We start from the raw sequence: 20,253 nt of genomic DNA, 5'->3' as shown, positions 1-20,253 counted from the left end.
ATACAGTACGGACAGTGGCACAATCATTAATGACCTCATCTCCTACTCCAGAAGAACCTCTTCTTGGCGCAAAACCTTTGCGGTCCTCGTCTATGTACGTGCAACCAGGAACATTCCATACGGCATTAAGCTCACTATAGCGCCCTCCCCATTCCTGCAAGCTGACCTCACCATCACCCTCTATAACAAGCATTTACAATGCAATGGTCTCGAGTTAGAGCTATTGGCATTGCTCATGACATTATTTTTATTTATGTTTTTGTTTTTAAAACATAAATAAATGGCATTGTCATTTTCAATGCCAATAGCTTAATCTCTCGCAAATGCGAGACCTATTGCATTGGCACCCACACACAGAGCCCCACACACACACAGAGCCCCACACACACACAGAGCCCCCCCACACACACAGAGCCCCCCCCCACACACAGAGCCCCCCCCCCACACACAGAGCCCCCCCCCACACACAGAGCCCCCCCCACACACAGAGCCCCCCCCACACACAGAGCCCCCCCCACACACAGAGCCCCCCCCACACACAGAGCCCCCCCCCACACACAGAGCCCCCCCACACACAGAGCCCCCCCACACACAGAGCCCCCCCACACACTCAGCCCCCCCACACACTCAGCCCCCCCACACACACACAGCCCCCCCACACACAGAGCCCCCCCCCACACACACACAGAGCCCCCCCACACACAGAGCCCCCCACACACACACAGCCCCCCCACACACACAGAGCCCCCCCCACACACACACAGAGCCCCCCACACACACACAGAGCCCCCCCCCCACACACAGAGCCCCACACACACAGAGCCCCCCCACACACAGAGAGCCCCCCACACACAGAGAGCCCCCCACACACAGAGAGCCCCACACACACAGAGAGCCCCACACACACAGAGAGCCCCCCACACACAGAGAGCCCCACACACACAGAGAGCCCCCCACACACAGAGAGCCCCCCACACACAGAGAGCCCCACACACACAGAGAGCCCCACACACACAGAGCCCCACACACACAGAGCCCCACACACACAGAGCCCCCCCACACAGAGCCCCCCACACAGAGCCCCCCCACACAGAGCCCCACACACACAGAGCCCCACACACACAGAGAGAGCCCCACACACACAGAGAGAGCCCCACACACACACAGAGAGCCCCCCACACACAGAGAGCCCCCCACACACAGAGAGCCCCCCACACACACAGAGCCCCCCACACACACAGAGCCCCCCACACACACAGAGCCCCCCACACACACACACAGCCCCCCACACACACAGAGCCCCCCACACTCACAGAGCCCCCACACTCACAGAGCCCCCCACACTCACAGAGCCCCCACACTCACAGAGCCCCCACACTCACAGAGCCCCCACACTCACAGAGCCCCCCACACACAGAGCCCACACACACACACAGAGCCCCCCCACACACACAGAGCCCCCCCACACACACAGAGCCCCCCCCACACACACAGAGCCCCCCCCACACACACAGAGCCCCCCACACACACACAGAGCCCCCCACACACACACAGAGCCCCCCCCACACACACAGAGCCCCCCACACACAGAGCCCCCCACACTCACAGAGCCCCCACACTCACAGAGCCCCCCCACACAGAGCCCCCCACACAGAGCCCCCCCACACAGAGCCCCCCACACACAGAGCCCCCCACACACAGAGCCCCCCCACACAGAGCCCCCCACACACAGAGCCCCCCCCACACACAGAGCCCCCCCCACACACAGAGCCCCCCCCACACACAGAGCCCCCCCACACACAGAGCCCCCCCACACACAGAGCCCCCCCCCACACACAGAGCCCCCCCCCACACACAGAGCCCCCCCCACACACAGAGCCCCCCCCACACACAGAGCCCCCCCACACACAGAGCCCCCCCCACACACACAGCCCCCCCCACACACAGAGCCCCCCCCACACACAGAGCCCCCCCCACACACAGAGCCCCCCCACACACACACACACAGAGCCACACACACACAGCCATAAACACACACACACAGCCATAAACACACACACAGAGCCACACACAGAGCCACACACACACACAGAGCCACACACACACACACAGAGCCACACACACACACACAGAGCCACACACACACACACAGCCACACACACACACAGCCACACACACACACAGCCACACACACACACAGCCACACACACACACAGCCACACACACACACAGCCACACACACACACACACACACACACACACACACACACACACACACACAGCCACACACACACACACAGAGCCACACACACAGAGCCACACACACAGAGCCACACACACAGAGCCACACGCACAGAGCCACACGCACAGAGCCACACGCACAGAGCCCACGCACAGAGCCACACGCACAGAGCCACACGCACAGAGCCACACGCACAGAGCCACACGCACAGAGCCACACGCACAGAGCCACACGCACAGAGCCACACGCACAGAGCCACACGCACAGAGCCACACACACAGAGCCACACACACAGAGCCACACACACACAGCCACACACACAGAGCCACACACACAGAGCCACACACACAGAGCCACACACACAGAGCCACACACACAGAGCCACACACACAGAGCCACACACACAGAGCCACACACACAGAGCCACACACACAGAGCCACACACACAGAGCCACACACACACAGCCACACACACACAGCCACACACACACAGCCACACACACACAGCCACACACACACAGCCACACACACACAGCCACACACACACAGCCACACACACACAGCCACACACACACAGCCACACACACACAGCCACACACACACAGCCACACACACACACAGCCACACACACACACAGCCACACACACACAGCCACACACACACACACAGCCACACACACACAGCCACACACACACACACAGCCACACACACACACAGCCACACACACACACACAGCCACACACACACACACACAGCCACACACCCACACAGAGCCACGCAACACACACAGAGCAACACACACACACAGAGCCATACACACACACACACAGAGCCATGCACACACACAGAGAGAGCCACACACACACACACACACAGAGAGTCACAAACAGGGAACAGGGGACAGAAAAAACGATCATGAGGGAACAGAGGGCAGAAAAGCTAGCACAACCAGGGAACAGGGGCAGAAAAGCATGCACAACAAGGGAACAGGGGGGGCAGGAAAGCAAGCACAACGAGGGAACAGGGGGCAGAAAGGAAAGCACAACGAGGGAACGGGGCAGAAAAGCAAGCACAGCGAGGAAACGGGGGGCAGAAAAGCAAGCACAACAAGGGAACGGGAGGGCAGAAAAGCAAGCACAACGAGGGAACGGGGGGGCAGAAACGCAAGCACAACGAGGGAACAGGGGGCAGAAAGGAAAGCACAACGAGGGAACAGAGGGCACAAAAGCAAGCACAACGAGGAAACAGGGGGGGGCAGAAAAGCAAGCACAACAAGGGAACGGGAGGGCAGAAAAGCAAGCACAACGAGGGAACAGGAGGGGCAGAAAAGCAAGCACAACGAGGGAACAGGGCGGGGCAGAAAAGCAAGCACAACAAGGGAACGGGGCAGAAAAGCAAGCACAATGAGGGAACGGGGGGGAAGTAAAGCTAGCACAATGAGGGAACAGGGGGGGCAGAAAAGCAAGCACAACGAGGGAACGGGGGGCAGAAAAGCAAGCACAACGAGGGGGGGCAGAAAAGCAAGCACAACGAGGGGGGGCAGAAAAGCAAGCGCAACGAGGGAACAGGGGGCAGAAAAGAAGCGCAACGAGGGAAGAGGGGGGCAGAAAAGCAAGCACAACGAGGGAACGGGGGGGCAGAAAAGCAAGCACAATGAGGGGGCAGAAAAGCAAGCACAATGAGGGAAGAGGGGGCAGAAAAGCAAGCACAATGAGGGAAGAGGGGGGGCAGAAAAGCAAGCACAACAAGGGAACAGGGGGGCAGAAAAGCAAGCACGACGAGGAAACGGGGGGGGGCAGAAAAGCAAGCACAATGAGGGGGGCAGAAAAGCAAGCACAATGAGGGAAGAGGGGGCAGAAAAGCAAGCACAATGAGGGAAGAGGGGGGCAGAAAAGCAAGCACAATGAGGGAAGAGGGGGACAGAAAAGCAAGCACAACGAGGGAAGGGGGGGCAGAAAACCAATCACAACGAGGGAACAGGGGGGGCAGAAAAGCAAGCACAACGATGGAACGGGGGCAGAAAAACAAGCACAACGAGGGAACTGGGCAGAAAAGCAAGCACAACGAGGGAACGGGGTCAGAAAAGCAAGCACAACGAGGGAACAGGGGGGCAGAAAAGCAAGCACAACGAGGGAATGGGGTGGAGAAAAGCAAGCACAACGAGGGAACGGGGGGCAGAAAAGCAAGCACAACGATGTGGCAATGAGCTAAATGGTTTAGCATTCAATTCTCGATGTCAATATTTTTAAAACAACACGCAACATTTTTATACAGAGAAAATTAAGTTGTTCATAAAAAAATAGTTAATATATCAGGAAATATTTCACTGGTAATTCATTATTTCTCCGGACGCTACCGTTCAACTAAAAGGGAAGTATATACTATACAAGATGGCTGTCTCGTTTACCTAAGGTTCTTGTATTGGGCGATCAGTTCCTTCGGGATTGCCCAGAGCGTAATGTGCTGCTTAGAGGGACAGTGACGTCTTGCATGTTTTTGTTGAAGTTGATGGCCGCCAGTTGCTAGCTGCTCAGAAGCAGTGACTGGTTAGAGCAGCGCTCTGCTGTTGGGTTAAGTGTCAATAAGGCCCACTCACCAGCGCAGTCATGAAGGAGGACAAGGAGAACACTAAGCCGCGCGACCGGCGGTCGGAGCTCAGAGGCGAGGACTCTGAGTGAGTGGCAGGACAAGAGGAAAGAAAAGGAGATCTTCAGCAAGGTGCGCACCGAGATGTACTCCCGGGACAGTGTTAACTGAAGGCAGCTGCTTCACCAGAGTGGGAGTGGGGGGTAGTAGAATGGCCACAGCATATTGACCTGGTCTTGGGAAAGTTCCTGAAACCCTAGCAGTTATGGTAACACCTGGGTCCTTAATCCAATCCCTAGCAATTTGTCACTCACTAAGCCCCGTCTTTTTCGGATTGGGGGGGCGTGTTTTAGACGGATGATGTCACAGAGAGAAAGGACAGCAAAAAACACGCCCCTCAATCCGAAACGGACGGGGCTTACAGCGAGACAATGATGTCACAGAGACCTCTTCTCCAATGGCTGGCCGCCGTTTAGGAGGCCAGCCAATAGAGAAGAGGGGCGGGTTTAAGCCTCGCTACTCTGAGACATAAGATCTCGCCAGCGAGACTGCGCATGCGCAGCCTACGCTAGCCGAGACCTAAAAACTGCATCGTCCTGATCCAAGCTACAACTAAAAACCTTAATAAATTTGCGGACCTCTTTACCCTCCTCAGAAACCACGTGCATGACTCTGGCAAGGTAACCAACAACGGCCCCGTCGACCCTCTGACCAGCCACCCTCAAACCACCCCTCCAAGGGTTTCCAGCACAGATCATCCCAACCCCTCTAGGACGCTGCCTGCGCTTGCCAGTAGAATCGCCGCTAGCCCTCCGGTCTCCTCCCCGCTAGCTCCCCACTCTGTCCTTGAGACGGATACTCCTCCAAGGACCTCTGACACAGATCGACCTAGCCCCTCTACCCCTTCTCCTACACATGCAGATAGAACTGCCCCTGAACCACTGCCCCCCTGCCCTCAAGCACTTCCCTCCTATTTGGATATCAAAACTCTGCACTCCAGACCAACCAAATTAACGCAGAGCATCCATAACTTCATTCTGGACCTAAAGAACCTCCTTCACCTCGCAGAACTCTCCTTCGCTAAGCTCAAGCCCCCGCGGGACTCCTCCCCCGATGCACCAAGCACCCACAACTGCTACCCCTGAAACTCCTTCGCCCCGCTAGTAACTATGACCCCTCTCGAAGGAGGAAATCCCAGCTCTCGTCCTCTACTACAACACTACTACCCTGGCCACCCCATGCCCACCAGACCTCACTGAAGAAGATTGTATAGCCATGCCCCTTGACTACAACCCTGCCCCAGGTTCCCCCTGTCCACCGGACGTGAGTGCCGACCATGCCATCTGCACGGTTGCCATCAACCCCAACTGATCAGCTACTCTCTGTAACAGAAGCGTGGTTAATAGCAATCTAGCACCCATACCCCTGTCTGCCCCGACTCCCATCCCTCCTACCGACCCCCCCTCTGTCTGGCCTTTTAATCAACCACCGATCGGCTGTCCGGCATGCTGCTGATATCACTGATCGCATCCTGAACAAAAACCGTGACTTAGCGATCCTGACCAAATCGTGGCTCATCTCCATGCCTGGACCTCGTAGACCCTCCCAACTACAACATTGCAAGGCTGGATAGGCAATCCTGCAAAAAAGGAGGAGGGATCGCCTGCATCTACCGCTCTACCCTCATTATCACGGAACTTCTAGCGGACACCTCAGACTCCTGCGAATACCTCGCCCTTTCCATTTGCAGCAACTCTACACAACTGTACAATCAGCACATCTTTTACCACCCCCCCCCCCCTGGCACGAACGACACCTTCACTGATCACTTCATGGAAATCATCACAGCCAAGTTTTCCTCCAACGCTAATGACATTTTCATTGGTGATTTCAATCTCCACTGGAACGATCCCAAGGATCCTCATGTCAATTCTCAAAGACTTCCTGGATGATCAAGCCCTGACCCAAGCCTGCCCCCTCCCTCCACATACGAAACGGGCCACCCTTGACTGGATCATCTCCAAGGAGTCATCAGTTAAACTTATCTTTATAGACCCATGGGACTGGTCGGACCACCATACTATCTCCTTCCAATTACGTGGCACCCAGAAAACAAGGGCACCGCAACCGGTGATTCCAAAATGCTGGATCAGACACACCAAAAACCTGGACTTCAGGGAACTGAAAGCTCGCTGCAATACTGACCCCTCCCCCCCCTCGCATATCACAACGGCCAGTGACCTCAATGACCACTACTCTGCAACTATAACTAACATTCTAGATGACCTAGCCCCGCTAAAACTAAAAAGAACCCAAATAAAGACCGGAATCCCTGGTTCTCTGCTCCCTCAGGAACAAGAGTAGATCCCTCCGACAATCTGATAGAACCTGGAGACAGCCCCCCTCAGCAGTACATTTAAAACTTCTCCCCAGGCCAGAAATACCTACAACAGGCACATCCTCAATGCAAAAAAAGAATTCTTCAGATCGGAGCTGGAGAACGCCAAGAACAGACCACGCAAGCACTTCGAACTGGTCAAACGCCAATCTAATAAACTGGCCAAAACATCGAAAGAAATCCCAATGTTGCTAATATTATCTGAGGATTTCTCCTCCTTTTTCTCCAACAAAATCACAGCCTTAGGAAACGAACTCCGCCGCAAATTCACAACCGGTTCTGGGTCTGATCCCTCCTTCCGCGTTGCTTCCACAGGCTTCACCCAAAAATCGAGCACGCTGGTTTAACCTCAAGGTCTATGATGAAGACTCTCAAAAATCTTATCTACCTTAATCCCGAACAACCACTTTATTGACCCGCTCCCCTGCAACTGCCTAGCTGCCACCGCCCAATCCATCATTCCTAGCTGGACTGCAATAATCAGCATCTCTCTCAGGTTAGGGATCGATACCCGACTATCTGAAAGCCGGCCAAATTCTCCCCATCTTGAAAAAGCCGTCTCTGGATCCAGCGTCCCCTGACAACTTCAGACCTATTTCCAGTATCCCTCTCTTAGTCAAAGTGTTGTAGAAGTAGGTGCAACAGCAGCTAAGCCATCACATCAACAACTCTCATCTACTTGACGACTTCCAATCAGTATTCAGACCTAGGCACAATACTGAAACCACCATGCTCCACATCGTAGACAATGCCCTCCAAGCCCGCGACCAAGGCAAAATTTGTCTCCTAATCCTCCTGGATCTATGCTCGGCCTTTGGCACGGTCAACCATGGAAAATTACTCGAACGCCTCAAATTTAGGATGGGATTGGATGGTTCTGTTCTAGACTGGTTTAGGTCCTTCCCCCCCCCATATTAATCAGAAAGACTCATAAATAATGTTAACCTGTCTGCCCCCTCCCCGGCACGGTTGGAGTCCCTCAACGTTCAACCCTGTTCCTCACCCACTTCAACCTATACCTGGAACCGCTTGCCGAAGTACTACCCTCCACGAACATCTCATACCACATGTATGCTGACAACACCCAGATCTTCATCAAAACCTCATCCCTCGAGGAGATTATATCCCTGAATTAGGCCTTAAAAATGACTGTCCAATGGCTCCCCTCCAATCAACTCAAACTCAACGCAAAGATAACAGAATTTCTCCTAATTTCCCCACCAAAAACTAACCCTGTGATTCAGATATGGATTAAGGCTATCACAGCCCTAAACTGCCCACCGACCATTGTGGAATCGGCCAAATCTTTGTGCATAACCCTTATCTGCAACTTGAACATGCAACTCATTGTCAACTCATTGGCTAAATCAGCCAGATTCCACCTGAGCTACCTCTGGAAACTGAAACCTTCCTCGACACTCCCGACCTAAAAATTGCGATCCAGGCACTAGTCAGCTCTAGCCTGGAATATGGTTGTACTACCCTCTCGGGCTCCCCAAGATCTCCCTGGCACCTTTAAAAGCCTGCCTCAACATGGCCGCCAGACTTCTTACTGCCACAAGGAAATTAGATCACATTTCACCTCATCTGAAAGCTCTGAATTGGCTTCCTCTTGAGGCCAGAATTCAACTATAACTGTCATGCATCACGCACAAGGCACTGTACTCCAACTCCCCTGCATATCTTGCTCAGAAACTCGTGGTATCTGGAGAAACCAGAAACTCCAGGTCCGCCAGAGACCTCTTGTTCCAACCTGCACGCTTGCGGAAAAAAATTAAATATAATTGGGCTTTCTCTGGGGCCGCACCAAGAGTATGGAACTCTCTTCCGCCCGCCATCAGAAGAATCCCCTCACTGGCATGCTTCAAAAAGGATGCCAAAACCTTCCTTATGGGCAAATTCTTCGCTTAATTTTCGCCTCAACCCCCAGAGACATCTGAGACGATCACTACTAGTAAATGTATAATGCAAAATGCACATACGTACCCTTTATCCCTTATGTACCCAGCACCCCGCCCCTTCCTATACTATTGTGTACTTTTGTGACTTCAAACCTAATGTATACTGTTTTGTTCCTGTAAAGCACTCTGATACCCTAATGGGTCAAGTTTGCGCTCTATAAAACACTAAAATAAAACAAATAATATATTAACTCATATATACAAGAATATAAATGCTGACACATGACCATATATACACTGCGCTTTAGTATAAACAAAAATAATTAACTGTTTGTAGTATGTTTATATTTATGCATAGCTTGATGTAGAGTTACTTGACTTGGAATTATATTCATAATAGTAGATAAAATCCAGTAGGTATAAAACTGACTTTATCAGTTTTGCATATAATAACACATTAAGGTGCGTTGTGGTAGGACAGGGGGCAGGATGTTGTGTTTTTATACCACATGCAGTATTTTGTCATAACTATAATGTGGCTCCATGTTAATTATGTCCGACAAAAATTTAAATATAATTTTTTACTTCCATGTTCCTTTCTAGTCGACCTGTACTCGCTTTTAATAATTATTTAATGAATTTGATAACAATAGTCTTGTTGGATCTGCAGTCTATTTTTCACATGTAAACTACGGCTAAAGTTTGAAGGTGTATGTTTACGTACTTTATGCTTGGTTAGTCATTTCTCGTCTTCTTAGTTTTACTAGTGTTCTGCAATGTATGTTTCAAGTGTCCAATAAAAATTTCTTTTGATCTGAATTTTGTCTTTAAATATGATGGGATTATAAAGGGGTTAAATCATTCTGCTTATAGAAACAGTTCTTACATTCTTTCTTGATGCACAATACAGACTAGTATTTAATCAAGGAATCTCCCAGTAGATTTATCGCCTGGTAAAACTAGTAAAATGATTTGGCTGGTGCTTTCATCCAGGTTATAAACAATTGTGGGCAAGAGAAATCACTGTTTCTGTAAATTGATTGAGTGCTGAGGTCCTAGACATTAATAAGGCTAAAGTCTTGGTAGAAAATGAAACAAAAAATTCTGCAAACACAGAAGTAGATTCATATGTGGCCAATGAAGGGCCAGAGTGAAGCTTTTTTCAGGGTTTCTTAAATTAAAATAGATCTTAGTACCCCGAATTTGGAAATCCGGGTTCTTCTTACCATACTCCAGGAAGCTTTTTTGGCGAAATCTAGCCCTGGAAACTCCCTAGCCAAATGAAGATACCTAAGCAACTGATTGGTTAGAGTATATTTTGTGTTGCCAATGCTTTAATTTTGAAACGGTAGCTGTAATGTTTGGTTTATTCTCTGGTTAAAACCGTTTCCCTCACATTGCCTAATTTTTTGTCTCCTTTATTAACAGTATTGAAACAGCCAAAATCTCTGTTTTAGAATTACTGCCAAACCATACCCCATAGGGGCAGGTTCTCAGCAGTGTGGAAGAGTTAAAATATATGTAGAATGTATTTTTCCTTTATTAAAGACAATGATTCCAGTGATCACCCTCCGAAAATTAAAATATTTATTGAGATTGAGTATCTCTTAATTGTCCCTGTGTTCAGTGGGAGACATTTAAAGCTTTCATTTAGGGTAGGACAATTAGTGTTTTATTGCCAATAACAAAACACTGGAAAAAAGATCTTACAAGGAAAATATTTTGTTACAAAACAGATCTTAAACCTAGGGAGCAAGATGATCAGCAGCAAGCTCACTGACATCAACACATCCATTACCTTCCCATAAGAATGTAAACACGCTGGAGTCTCTACTAAAAATGCATCTGTCGACCCCAACACTCAAGAACTACCGTCTCATCTCTCTGCTCCCCTTTTCCACCAAAGCCCTTGAGAATAATAATAATAATAATCCACATTTTGTAAAGCGCACAATCACCCGTTAGGGTCTCTAGGCGCTGGGGGCCGTCGGGAAGATTAAGCAAGCTATTGCCCAGAGTCACATGGTGCTGGACTAATCTGACGCCGGTTCCAGGGATCGAACCGTGATCCCCAGCTTCCGGAGTCAGTCGCCCTGGAAGACCATCAACGCCAACTTACAGAACACCCGGAGAACAACAATCTTCTGAATGGATTCTGCACCAACCATAGCACTGAAACTGCCCTGTTTGCAGCCACAGATGATGACATATTTCTCCTTGACCAAGGAAAACGGTTACTCTAATCCTACTTGACCTTTTGCAGCAGAAAGTGCCACAGGGTTGAGCACACAGCCCGGCCCTGTTCAACTTGTATATGCGCCCTCTGGCATACGTGATTGAGTGCAACGGTGTGATGATTGTGTCTTATAGTGATGATACTCAACTGATCTTCACCGTGCCCAGGAAGATGCTGCAGCCAATTTTAAAGCCAGCTTGGTGGACCTCGCTGAATGGATGGACTCCAGCTGCCTGAGATTAAATGCAGGCACAATGGAGGTCCTGGTGCTAGGGCAACAGCCCTCAATATGGTATTCCTCGTGGTGGCCTAGTGAACGGGGCCCCACACCTGTCCCCAAACCTAAGGTGAAGAACCATGGTTTTGTGCACAACTCCTCCCTATCCGTTGATAGCCGATCTCTCCTAATGTTTGCACCTGCTTTGGAGTACTAAAGATGCTCTAGCACTCAGCTAAGAAGACTGTAGTCTAGGCCCTGCTGGTATCACTTTTGGACTACTATAATGTACTCTACCTGGGGGTTTCCAAAGGCAGGTTTAGAATGCTCCGAAGGGTGCAAAACGCTGCTGCTTGAATGTTGTTGAATGTTACAAAACATTCTCTCTTGAGCACAGGACTTGTTCAACTTCACTGTCTCCCTATCAAGCATAGAGTATCCTTTAGAGCACTCTGTCTCTGCCATAAAACCCTCAATCGGAGAGGCCCGTTCTCCCTTTTTCCCTTGATTATACCCTACCTTCCTAACAGTCATCTCAGGTCCTCTGGACCAGAGTTAACAGAATGTGTCCAGGAGGTAGCTTTTTCAGATTCTTGACTTCCAGACTTTGGAACCCTATGCCCTTGAATCTGAGAATGGAGCCATCTGAAGTTTAGTTCCGAAACAAATCGGGCTTGACTTGTCTCCGACCGTGCACGACCGCATACTAGTCATCATCCTGGACAATAAGCTAACCATGGAAAGACATATCAACACAGTCTTATCCGCCTGTTTCCTCACCCTTCTCATGCTCCGCAATCTACCACAGCAACAGTGGCAGTGAAGGGTGCTCCTTCTCCTACCTCGCAGCAAAGTCCTAGAACGACCTCCCACTTCACCTGTGGGTGCCATGATCTCTGCAGGAATTCAAAAAGGACTCACGATCTGGATGTTCACTGCAGCAGAACTCTGAGCACCTGAATACCCTCATGGGGTGATTAGCCTCTCTATACGAATCCTGATTGATTTGATTTGATCACACATAAATTTAGATGAGCTTAATATTGAATATGGTCTTAAATTATAGTCTGAAGAGGTGGAATATGCTATGCTAAGGGCTAATCAGTCCTATTTTGTAGCAGGAGGAAAAATGCAGTGCTTGCTGGATTGTAATTGAGGCAGCATTTGGTGAAAATTAACATTCTTACAGTATTTATGAAAGAGACCAATTCTGTGGAAAGAACTTGACTCACGAAACTTGAATTTTGTAAAACTATAGATCATTGTAGGATACTTTTTAAATTGGATTAAGCACGTATCTGGCATAAAAAGGTCTTTGTGCTAGCCAAGGGAATATCAGAATAAAAAGATAAACAACTTGACTTTCATTTAAATGTTCAGAGATGCCTCAGACATAAGGAAAAATACGACCAATGCCTGGTGAAATGTAGAAAAGCATGATCATTTCATGACAGTCTGAAACTAAGCATAATATTTGAGAGAAATCACGACTTTCTAGCAAGGCGATATTAATGTATCCAAGACTGAATCTGTATTGAGGATATGAGGAAAGATGTCTCTAAGAAGTTAAGGTACTCATTGATTTCTAGAATTAAAACTGACCATCTCATTTTTTCCAACTTTTCTAAGTGTATCAAATAATTGCCTAATGATGAAAAATAAAGTTAAATCAGGCAATTAGAAATCAATTTGCAGTCCCTGAGGTAGGTTACTGGAGCCTGCTGTCAAATCGCTGACATTCTTGGACCTTTTTCTATGTGAAACTGTATATATTTTTTAATATGCACTTATTTAATATGGGCTATCTTTAAAATATTAAACACTGACACCTGAATGTCCAGAAAGGAGATTTCTAAAGACTGTCGAGTAGAAGATATTAAGATGTTAGTACCAGAAATGTGTATTCCAGATGATCTTCGTATCATTGCTAATGGCTGCATTTCAAATGGAATGTACTGTACGGATATAGGATTGTAACGGAGGTTATAATAGGTTAGTAGTCATTTACAGATGGGTGCCCTAGATATCCATAAAGTGCCCCTGCTTATATTAATCATCAAGGATTTTGCCATGGACAATAAATTTGTTTTGCCAAGCAATTCGAGGAAACTCTGTGTCTCCAAACAACTAGCAAAGTTTAGATTAAAGAAAAGTGAATCTTAGTTTTATATGTTTTAAAAGGCCTTGGTATGTTCCCCTTATTTATCACTTGTACATCAATGGGTCATATGATAAGTTGCATTGTTGTTCAAGAAATGTTCAAAATAACTTGACAATGAGTTCCCATACAGCACAGAATTGAACACAACTGAATTCTCTAAACAATATCTTTTTTCATGGAGCAAAACATCATATGTGTCTGATTTCTAAAATACTATGTTGACATATGTATTTGCTTCAACCTAACAACTGTATGGTTATATTAGATGTGTGTATTTTCCTTTTCTTTAGATGAAAAACCTCGATCATTTCAGGAACATGAGGAAACACCTGAGATGACCGCAGCCAGGATTGACAGGGATGTTGTGAGTATACATCATATTTGGCACTCCATACATTTAGAAGAGATGAAGTTGGCAGAGAAACTATGAACCATAGCCTAACCGAATAGTTTCTTTTAACTTATGGAGTTTGATAGAATTAGATTCAAGCCTGAATTATTTCAGCACATCATGTTTAATTGAATAGTTATATGTATTAGAATGGCAGCTTTAAACAGCTATTATTTTTTTCGCCTTTAGTCCATTCCCCTGAAATCATTTGGTGGGTACTAACACTAAAATATTATTTTACTATTAATTACTAACTAACGTTAGAACCCTTGACATGTCTCACAAGACAATGTCACAAACATGCGGCTCTTAATCTGCACCACTGTCCCCTCATCATCTCACTATATGCGGACGACATGTTACTCTTTATCTGCGAACCTCATACACATCGGTCGTCAGTGTTGAGGGAGTACATACGCTTCGCTATATTTTCTGGGTTACACATTAACTGGTCCAAATCAGTGATATTACCTCTGACCGAAGCCACACATCTGCATGAGATGGAATTCCCTCTTGAATGGGCATAGGAATCAGTAAAGTATCTGGGGATCTGGGTTCATTGCGATCCCGAAAGAGTCATACCTGAGAATTACGGCACTGCTGTCACCATTTTAGAGCAACAGATTGACAGATGGATCCGATTACCGCTTTCACTTGACGATCGAATTGCCTTGATAAAAATGGTGGTATTGTATTACCTTTGTATCAGTAATCAATATTTCCTCTGCAATGGAATGACCAAGAACACTATACAGTCATATGGTATGTGAATGTCAAATATATTATCATTGACAGTCTGTCTCTTTCTGATCTAAGTGTAGAGAGGCACAATCACCAATATGAGGGTAAGGATATTTAGGCTACTCGACAAACAACTTGTAGGGTTTTACATGGATTTTCCCACATGTTTGAGTGCAGTGTTACTCTGAAGGTCAGTTGCCAAACATTGAACTCTCTAATGTAACTGCCCTCATATTCTGAAATATTAAGTCTTAAGTATTGTTTTAATTTATGTTCTTTCACTCTATATTTCTTCAAAATGAGGGATGCTCCTCACACACTAAAATTAATTTGCTGCATAATCTAATTTCTAGATATCACAATTGTTTATAAGGAGGTGGTCATGGTCCTGGCCCATTAGCCTAACTAGAGGCTGTCTTTTTGGGGAAATATACGTCAACTTTGCATTGGGGTTGAATTATTCACGCGCATGTTTAACTCTACTCAACGGAGACCAGAATTAAGATTATAACCTACCAGTAAGCAGGTCTAATCATTTCCTCCTGTTTACTTACATGATAGGACACCTCATTGTTTCTTGAATGTCTGGAAATCATGCTTAAGGTAGTAGATCACATTGGTGCATAATCTGACTTATGTGAAGAGGAGTCATAGCCATATGATGAGCCATGGCAGCATCTGGGTGGGTGAGGGAGGTTCTCCTATTAAAAGAACATTCATTTCAAGCTTGCTTTATTGGAGATAAGAGCACATATTAAATACCTTATTATCTAATTCATACTTGGAGAACATGTTGATGTATCGTCACTGACATAGTGTCAGTGTTTTTTATTTTTTCCAAGATGGCTGACAAGATTAGAAGCAATGTGGTGATATTTTTGACTTCTAAAACTGTGATACAACATGTGCAATATATTCAAGACGGCCACCACATTTAGGCAGCTGCATATTTTGTTTTTCATGCACGTTTGTGTTTTGTATTTAAACAAAATTAAACCACACCAGAAATGCATCGCTAAAAAAGTTCAGACTTTTTGGATTCCAGCTCTTCTGCTACCTGACAGTACCTCGCTTGTGTGTAGCCCTGCCTACTAACGTATAAGATTTTGCTTGGTTAAATAAACATAGGTATACCAAAAATACAAATGAGATATTAAAGGCTAAAATGTGTGTATTTTCAGCTGATAGTTGAATAAAATAGCTACGTTTCCAAAATTTTAAATCTGATATTTCAGCGTTAAATCATGCAGCCTTGGTAAGAATTATTACTAATAATTATTACCATGGACCTTTTGGCAAGGTAGCTTATGCTGTTTTGCATTAACCATATCGAAGCATTCCAAATTTCTTTTTGACAATACTGCGGTAACCCTGTATGATCCACTTAGGTGATCACCGCTGGATCTTCAGTATGGTGGTGACTAATGTTATCATGTCTGATATGATCAAAGATAATAATTAATAGCTGGCGGTGATTTTCATGGAACATAAGTAAGATCTCATTACAGAAGAGGTGGGAGACCCCAAATACATAGCATGTTTTACTTATAAAAAAGGGAAAAAAATGTCCAATTCCAGTGGAGCTGTACACTCGAACATGCCTGTCCACATTCCTGGATCGGTGAAGTGTGACCTCAGTCACAGGCGGAGTGAGCACTTGATCTTTTTCCAGCTTGCTTTTATTTCCAACCTGTCCTAGATAGATTCTCTGTTATATATTTGGCAATGGAAATCTACCTGGAAAGAGTTCAGTGGAAAAATCTTGATTTGTCTCAATTGCCAGATCTTATCCTAGAAGATCAGAAAGCAGACCAATACCAAGACCAATACCTTTTTGCCCAGTAAGCCAAAAAATAGCTAAAGATGCAAGTTATAAAATAAGCCTTCTAAAACAAGCATGAATTATCTATCATTCTGATATCAGCTTTAAATTATATCAGAACCTCAGGCATTTTATAGCAGTTTGCCCTTTTATGAACATGCTCTTATTTTGTTATCAAATTAACATTTTGCTTTAAATAACAGCTTACCATTTTTTTGGATTAAACACAATTTTTGTACTCTTTTAGATACAGGTTTGGTCCTTAAACATCTTCTTTCATTAAATAAAATGAATGCTCATAAAGCATACAATTCGACCACATTTGTACCCAGAACAGCCAGAATTATGTCAAGAATGCCAGTGTCTGTCAAGAATGGGTGCTCGCTTTTCCAATGAGTGATATTATTTTAAATAAATGTAAATCTTAAAAGTCCTAAAGCAAATTGAATTTAAAAAAGAAAAATTTACCAAAGAATGTGTTACAAAAGAAGGAAATTGATTCTGCATTCGGAGCTTATAGGTTATGACACATAAACTCACTGAAATCAATTAAATAACTATTCTTACCCTTGATTAGAAATTCAAAACATGAGAAAATAATTGTGTTTTTGATATCTGATCCAGATGAAAGCACAGAAAGCACCTTGACCCCCTTGGGCATGTGGAGGGACTGAATCCTAGAAGGTTTATCACAATCAAGGTTTTATCATTCACAGTTACAGACAAACTTGAGGGGATTCCTGACATCTTGTGTAAAATGCTTATGACAAACATAAACCGGATACCAGGACATCCGACTTGGGGGGAAAATGGCATCACAGTTGGGTAATTTAAGCAGAGTTTCTGGTTCTCAGTCTGAGCCAGATTCTTGTCTCTGTATTACTCAAGCCTTAAATTGGGCACCTTGGCCTGTCTTCTTTTGTCAGCAGCTTATCAGTGCAGTCCAGCCTTGCAGAAATAGTGTGTCCAATAGTATGCTGTTGTCGAAGATCAAAAATTTCTGCACTTCCTTTTCATTTATCAGAATAATTGGGTAATCTACAATATCGTGCATCGGAATAAACTATAAAGCTTCATCCTACATTCGGTTGTTTCTGACTGCACCACTGCTAAAACAAATGGCTTCCATAGACTTGGGGTGCAGAGCTACTGTTCAAGGATCAAGTATCTACAAGTGAATCAGTCAGTGCCTCTGTATCCTTCTCTTCTCATCTTGTTCTGAGGCTTAGTGATTGGTACCAGCTTGATAGCTCTCTAATCTAGTCAGAACTGTCCAAATGCCACTCTCCCAGCATTGTTGTAGTTTTTCTCCTAAAATCGTAGGTTATGGCTGAGAGCCGTGTGAATATCCAATATGGTTAAAAAAAGAGTTTGGGGCCCACCAGTAGGGGGGGGGGAGAGCACTGACCACAGACACAGGAATGGTGTTATAAAGGCTGCTTTATTGGAATCAGGTGCACCCTGCAGATTTCCCTCCTTCGCCTGTGCCGAACAAAACTATACCTCACTAAATAAACGACTGCCTAACAGCCCCCCACCCCCACCCCTAACTTGATCCCCAACATTGCAACATCATACAACATCCCATCTGTAACATACCCCCCTACCTACAAACTGTAAATGACCTCAGTGTCCCCCACCCCCTAACGAAACAGCCCAGGCCTCCTGCAAATACACCCTTTCTTAACTAGGAGAAGCGCCACTCGAAAGCCTCTTAGCGACTTTCGACCCACCCATAGGACTCCAGCCCCCTTGGATACCTGCGCACCCCCAAAGCCACATCCAGCGCCTCCTTCAACTGAACGATGTATAACTCCATCCTATACCTAGAGAGGTGAACCCCATCCTCCCTAAAAAAGTACACCGCCCCGTACCTAAGCTCAGGATGCTCCATCCTACTTATCCCTTCCCTGGCACAGAAATCCTTCATCTCCCTGTTAATCTTACGCCTCGTCCTATCAATAGCCCCTGGGCGCTCAGCTCCCCTCCAAAACCGCCTGGGTATACACTCAGACCAAATCAGGTGACAACCTGCCTATAGCCTCCTTATCTCTAACAGGTCCCTCTTCATCTGCTTAACCAGCGCTAAGCCCTTACACTGCACCAGGTAATTTTCGCCCAAATGGATCACCACCACATCCGGGCGCACACCCCCCCTGACCACATCATTCAGTAAAGGTATCAACTCATGCCAACGCATGCCCCCTTTTCCCCGCCAATGACATCGAAACAATCTGTCATCCAATTCCAAGTTCAGTTTCCGATGCCTGTCCCACTGAGCCCTTTCTGCCCGCTTGACAAAGGAGTGTCCCACAATGTAAATATTCAAAACTGCCGCCTCCGGCCCCGCCACAGCACCTGCAAAGACACACATGTAAGAGGGCGAACAGCAAAAAACTCACAGCACCCCTTCTACCCCCCGCATCCTGACGGATGTCCGGTAGCAATCCGACTTCCATCTCCCCAACCGGTTGATCTCTTCCTTCCCCCACCCATTCCACGCCGCTTCTGTCGCCGCCCCGATCCGAAAGGAATGTGTCCCAAAAGCCTTTGGGTCCTCACCCATATACCGCAGGGCGTGCCGCAGAACCCACAAAGCCTGAGCCGCCGTCACCCTGCCGCTGCGTCGATCAATCAATCAATCAATCAAGACATTTGTATAGCGCACTACTCACCCGTAGGGTCTCAAGGCGCTAGGAGGGGGGGGTGCCGCTACTGCTCGAACAGCCAGGTCTTGAGCTTCTTCCTGAAGGCGAGGTGGTCTTGGGTCAGGCGCAGGTCGGTCGGGAGGGAATTCCAGGTCTTGGCGGCCAGGTAGGAGAAGGACCTTCCTCCTGTTGTCGCTCTTCGGATGCGTGGGACATCGGCGAGGGCGTGGCTGGTTGATCTGAGGTGGCGCTTGGGAGCGTAGAAGTTGATTCGGTTGTTGAGGTAGCTCGGGCCTTGGTCGTGTAGGGCTTTGTGTGCGTGGGTGAGGAGACGGAAGGTGATTCTTTTCTTGACGGGGAGCCAGTGCAGGTCTCTCAGATGTCCGGAGATGTGGCTGTTTCGTGGGAGGTCGAGGATGAGTCTGGCTGAGGCGTTCTGTATCCGCTGGAGTCTCTTCTGGAGCTTGGCGGTGGTTCCGGCGTAGAGGGCGTTGCCGTAGTCCAGTCGGCTGGTGACGAGGGCCTGGGTGACGGTCTTCCTGGTCTCGGTGGGGATCCACCAGAAGATCTTCCGTAGCATGCGTAGGATGTTGAAGCATGATGAGGAGATGGCGTTGACTTGTCTGGTCATGGAGAGGGAGGAGTCCAGGATGAAGCCCAGGTTGCGTGCGTGGTCCGTTGGTTTGGGTGCGGTGCCCAGGGCGGGGGGCCACCAGGAGTCGTCCCAGGCGGAGGGCGAGGAGCCCAAGATGAGGACCTCCGTCTTGTCTGAGTTCAGTTTCAGGCGGCTGGTAGTCATCCACTCGGCTACATCTCTCATCCCTTCGTGCAGGTTGGTTCTGGCGGCGGCGGGGTCGTTGGTCAGGGAGAGGATCAGCTGGGTGTCGTCGGCGTAGGAGATTATGTTGAG

General features: G+C 47.5%; 1 protein-coding gene across 7 annotated transcripts in view; it reads left to right on the top strand.

The window, feature by feature from the left end:
• EPS8 (EGFR pathway substrate 8, signaling adaptor) overlaps window positions 1–20,253 on the top strand; it is a 1,030,589-nt gene that overhangs the window by 649,393 nt on the left and 360,943 nt on the right. For all 7 annotated transcript variants that reach the window (XM_078674027.1, XM_078674024.1, XM_078674021.1 and 4 more), the window contains one exon: window positions 14,032–14,105. In XM_078674027.1, the coding sequence (XP_078530153.1) occupies window positions 14,032–14,105 (74 nt within the window). The remainder of the gene's footprint in view (window positions 1–14,031; window positions 14,106–20,253) is intronic.

Source organism: Lissotriton helveticus, chromosome 1_1 (genome assembly GCF_964261635.1).
Source record: "Lissotriton helveticus chromosome 1_1, aLisHel1.1, whole genome shotgun sequence".
Lineage (NCBI taxonomy): Eukaryota > Metazoa > Chordata > Amphibia > Caudata > Salamandridae > Lissotriton > Lissotriton helveticus.
Note: the sequence above shows the minus strand (reverse complement) of the source record. Positions and strands in the feature narration are given on the sequence as shown.